This window comes from Rhopilema esculentum, chromosome 11, assembly GCF_057945365.1.
Source record: "Rhopilema esculentum isolate cy_ngs chromosome 11, ASM5794536v1, whole genome shotgun sequence".
In the NCBI taxonomy this organism is placed as follows: domain Eukaryota; kingdom Metazoa; phylum Cnidaria; class Scyphozoa; order Rhizostomeae; family Rhizostomatidae; genus Rhopilema; species Rhopilema esculentum.
The window spans coordinates 543,778-549,035 of record NC_142825.1 but is presented as its reverse complement, the minus strand read 5'-3'; the positions used below and the strand labels follow the sequence as shown (position 1 = coordinate 549,035).

Sequence of the window (5,258 nt, the reverse complement as noted above, 5' to 3'; positions counted from 1 at the left end):
TTTCTTCATCCGTTGCATTTGCTTTCATTTTTGAAAGCAGTGACAACAAGTCTTTACTGATAACAAAGCCTTTTGCTGAATGTCCAGAATTTTCCAAGGAATATCTTGTTTGCATCAGTGCAACAAGTGAGGCTGCGTTCAGAAGAAAACTTTAATTTTTTGAACGACTATTTCTGTATAGAAAATTCATTAACAATGAAATCGATTATCATATACACATTTTATCATAACAAAGTGAGAGCAAATGATGGCATGAAAGTGTAAGGAAATTAAGTTTGGGGAAAATAATATTTCTGGATTTAAAGTTTTTGGGTGAATCATCTTTTTGCAAAAACCAATTTGAGGTTAATCTGCAAAAATGAAGTACAGCTTCTTTTTAGATCCTTTTTCTTCATTACGCTGCTTCTTTCTGTTTTAATAAGGCTGAGGCTGCTGAAGATATGCTGTACTTGAGCATTAGGCCCAAGAGATGGAGGAGATGCTCTTGAAGCGTTCTTTGGATAAGTGCATTCTACAATTTCTTAAAACTTCGCTTTGAGATTGAATTTGCAGAATACTTTCAATCATGAAATGAAAGTTTCCAACAGCTTCTTGAGAAAGTGGCCCCAAAAATTCAATGGCAAAGTACTAACATGGGAGAGCCGATTTCCCCCAAAGAACGTTTGTCACTGACGCTGCGCTTCTTGGCTTCAGGTATTACCACTTTCAATATCTCATAACATCAACTGATAGTGATAGAAATTCTGCAATTCTACAATTTCTTAAAACTTCCCTTTGAGATTGAATTTGCAGAATACTTTCAATCATGAAATGAAAGTTTCCAACAGCTTCTTGAGAAAGTGGCCCCAAAAATTCAATGGCAAAGTACTAACATGGGAGAGCCGATTTCCCCCAAAGAACGTTTGTCACTGACGCTGCGCTTCTTGGCTTCAGGTATTACCACTTTCAATATCTCATAACATCAACTGATAGTGATAGAAATTTTGACAAAGTATGGATTATCAAATTTAGATCATATACACTGTGATTTTACGTATTCAAGGATGTTAACAATGTATGGGTCATAGAAATTAAATGACTGTAGGACTGGTGTCTCCTTCACTCACCTCTCCCTTCCTTACATGGGCTATAGCAATATTCTATGAAATAAAAATGTGATTACTAAGAAAACAGACAGACATATGCTTTTGTAAACGTCTTTTTAATACAAATTACAGTAAATTCTCATCAAGATATTGAATACTTGTACCGTGTGCCTTGTACTATGAGTACAATTATCCCAGAGACTTTATAGAGGCTATACATGGAAGTCTGAAAGACAATTACTTAAAGTTAACAGCATATATTTTTCAGTAAATTTTAAAAGTTTTCGGTCTGCGATAAGATCCCCAATTCAAAATATCTTGTAACAGGGTTTGACGTAGGGGCTCCAGGAATTTGCATTCCTTGATTGTGTAGAAATGATATAGATTGTGACTGCATTGGGTGCATAGGTTGTTGCAGACGGTTGGGAAACTGGGCGAGGAACAAGATGTTTTGAATTTGCAATTTTGTATATTATCACACTCCTTGGTTGGCTATCCGATGTAGACCGTTAGCAACAAGTTTGCCAAATATGTCTGCATCATCTTCACCTTCTTGCTTCCTCTCCCCTTTCGTAATATTTTTCAAAGCTATTGTGCCACATTCATCAGGTCAGTAAGACCTCTTTTATTTGCTTTTGGGTTCAATGGAGTTGCTGCTGTTCTTTTCCTGTCTATTCCAGAGGGAGTTGCTCCTGCCTATTCCAGAGGGAGTTGCTCCCCCCGTACTATGTGATCTAACATGAACTGCCAAATGTGGTCCGCCCCAATCAATATGTCAACTTCAAATTCATCCATGCCTCTACCTTAAGCAGCAAAAGGCAAATCTTTTATGTGGGGATATTTCAGTTTGGCTATGTCTAAGGCTTGATTAGCAACCGGGCTACAAATATTGTCTACCACAAAAGTATAATAAACAAAGTTAGGTTATCTGCTCCTTTGATGGCAATTTGAATTGAATTGCACGTTTTTAATGTCCCACTTACGTTCCCGATATCTTTAATGATTACCTTTTCTGCAAGACGCTAGCAAAGTACTTACCCATGGTTATGTGGGCGGTGACCGAGGCGCAACGACAGTTTCCTTGTGGACTGTTTCTCTTGCTTTTGTAAAACTTGCGTAACTGTAAGCTTTTGAGCCACAAATTGCAACATGGTGCTTTCCTTGGCATTTGAAGCAGCTAGTGTTGCTTTTGCAAAATCTGCTAACATGTTCACCAGGTAAACAAGGAAAACATGTTTCTCATGAAATATCTGCTTCCGTGCGTCAGGATTTGAGTCCTTTCTGCAGCTTGAAGAAAAATGCTTCTGCCCACAAAATAAACAAGATGGTATTCCATCGTTTGCACTCCTTTCTCGTTTCTTGTTGTTGACAAGCAGTGTTTGATCCAACTGTTTTTGTATTTGTAGCACCACCAATAGGTTCATAAGCAAACTTTGCTGGTAGTAAAATTTCTGCATTGTACGCTAATAAAAGTCCTTCTAAATCCCATTCATTCGATAGTTTTCTCGAGTTTCAACCATCTCGAGATAAGAAGTCGTCAGGATAGTTTTGTAGCTTTTTGCAGATACACCAATTCTATTAAAGCTGCAAACAGTGCTTTCAACTTTGTTGTACATTTGACGAAATTTCTTTAAATCCACTCCGTTTTCAGTCCTTGGTAAATCCATTAAGGCTCCCATATGATTATATTAAGGCTTAAATGATTATTCGACGATTTCCATATCGTTTTCCCAATAAGTCTACCGCAATTTGATAATTTTCACTTGTGAGTGGAAGACCTGATATCTTTTAAGAGGCTTCACCAAGAAGCGATTTCTGTATGTATTTAAATTGGTCGATAGGAGTCAAGCCTTGAGATTCATGAATTGTTAAGGAAAACTATCCCAAAATGATGACCGTTCTGTAGGGTCCCTCTGTGACAAAACCATTGCTCAACCATGGCTGACAATGGTGACACCATGGTTGTCAACCATTTCCTACCATCGTTGAGCAATGAAATGACCATGGTTAACCATGGTAGAACCACAAATTTTAAATGTGATATATTGTTCAACCATTGCTGAACCATGTCTAACATTTCAAAATTTTTAATTTTTCATAGATTTGCTTGAGTAATTATATAAAGTTTAAATGTTTGAGATTATTTTAAACAATTTTGGAATGCTCAATTTTTTTATGATTTGAGTTTCAACCATGGGCAGACCATAGCAAAACCATGGCTACTTGTTCATGTTTGAACCATGGCTTAACCACAGTTCAACCAATATGTTTCAACCATGTTTTTCCATGGTTAGACCATGGCATATAGCTCTTTTGGCAATTTGTCAAATTAGGGTATATCAAACATAAAAATATTTGAATTTTTGAAAACACAAATATGAATCTTTACAGTAAGTGCAATTTGCTGGTAAATTTGGTTTGAAACATGGCTCAACCATGGCACTTGATCATGATCGAACCATGATTCAACCATGTTTCTTGACAATGATCAAACCATGGCTCAACCATGTCACTTGATCATGATCGAACCATGATTCAACCATGTTTCTTGACAATGATCAAACCATGGTTCAACCATGTCACTTGACCTTGATTGAACCACGATTCAACCATGTCTCTTGACAACAATCAAACCATGGTTCAACCATGTCTCTTGACAATGATCAAACCATGGTTCAACCATGTCACTTGACCAGAATCAAACCATGGTTCAACAATGCCTCACATTTGACTTTTGAACTTCTCCTAAACTGAATTAAAATTTGCATGAAAATTAAAAGAAAATATTACACAATCCACTCAACCATGATCAAACCATGGTTCAAACATAGCAACCAACCATGATCAAGCCATCAACCACTGCTTCTCTCCACCTTTCTTTGCTCATGTTTTTTTATATTTGACATAAAGAGCATAAAAATCTGAAAACTGATTTATTTGAAAAATATAATTAAACAATTCAAAATTATATAATCTTATTCAAACAATGTTCACATTAAATCTTAAAGTTCTTTTAAAATATTAAAGTTAACTTCTGTTTTCTTTCTTCTTCAATATAGCTTTAACATGCTTCTGCACAGCATGGACTTTTACTGTGAGCACAAGTCGCTCCTTGAGTTCATCAAGGTTTTGGCAAAGTATACTTGCTGCCAGACGAGACTTTGCTGGATTTAGCACAGACTTCTGTTTGGGTTTGCTATTTGCAGGCTTGCCAGATATTGAGCAGCCTGCAATTTCCTCCCATGTGAATACAGCCTCCATGGCTGCTAGCATAGAATCAAAAATTCTTCCATGGGGTACACAGCTTATGGCCTTTTGAACTTTATTTTCCGAACTTTAAACATCTCCTGAGTCTAAAGCTTCTGCCACACCTTTCTTTCTTAGAGACTTCAATTTTTTCTCCATGTCACTAACTTGAATTTTTACGTTAAGAAGCTGTGCCTTCACCTCTGAAAACTCTGCCTTTAAAACATAGTGTTCTAGATCAGATTTTGGCACAAATGCTGATCCTGGAAGGGATGCTGGATCTCCTTCATCCAAAAACATGGACAGGTCTGAGGCTGAAAAAAATGAAAATGCCAATAGATTCAATTTAATTTTTCTTTGTTGCAATATATCAGAAGAAGCATGAAAAGACCAACAGATCAACAGTTACCTTCATATTCACAGTATAAAAACATATCAAACATAACTTTGATTGTGTAGAGTAATAACATAATATGATTATGAGATACGATTGTCATATATAACTGATATATATACAATTTATATATGAATGCAATTAGAATGCAAATATTTGCATTCCTGGATAATTAACAATACTGCAGTCATCACTGGCTTCAGATTTAGAGCCTGCATCATTTCGGAGGGAGAATGAGTACCATAGTAAATTACCTTGTCTTCGTGTGGATGTTGCCAATGGTCTCCACATGCTTTGAATTTCCAAAGCTTCCAAAGTGGGAGTTTGACGAACAGCTTGTTCCTGGAGTGACAATTGAAAGAGAGCTTAAGATAAAAAACCATTTACGCAACAACAATCTGCAAGAAATCGTTAAGTAACATCATTTAAGCATTTTCAAAAAATTGACTGGTTTCTAAAGCTTGGTTATAAAAACAATGGATTAATTTTCAAAATGTTTAAAAATATGACAACGTATTATGATTTTGTATAAG

The 5,258-nt window shown here is 36.1% G+C and overlaps 1 protein-coding gene across 1 annotated transcript; it reads right to left on the bottom strand.

The window, feature by feature from the left end:
• Positions 1-754: 754 nt before the first annotated feature.
• Positions 755-5,042, bottom strand: LOC148958764 (uncharacterized). Its single transcript, XM_089111578.1, has 2 exons — positions 2,124-5,042; positions 755-1,139 (listed from the first exon to the last, which is right to left on the bottom strand). The coding sequence occupies exons 1-2, from the start codon at positions 2,540-2,542 to the stop codon at positions 1,127-1,129; spliced, it is 432 nt and encodes a 143-aa protein (XP_088967704.1). The 5' UTR covers positions 2,543-5,042; the 3' UTR covers positions 755-1,126.
• Positions 5,043-5,258: the final 216 nt, after the last annotated feature.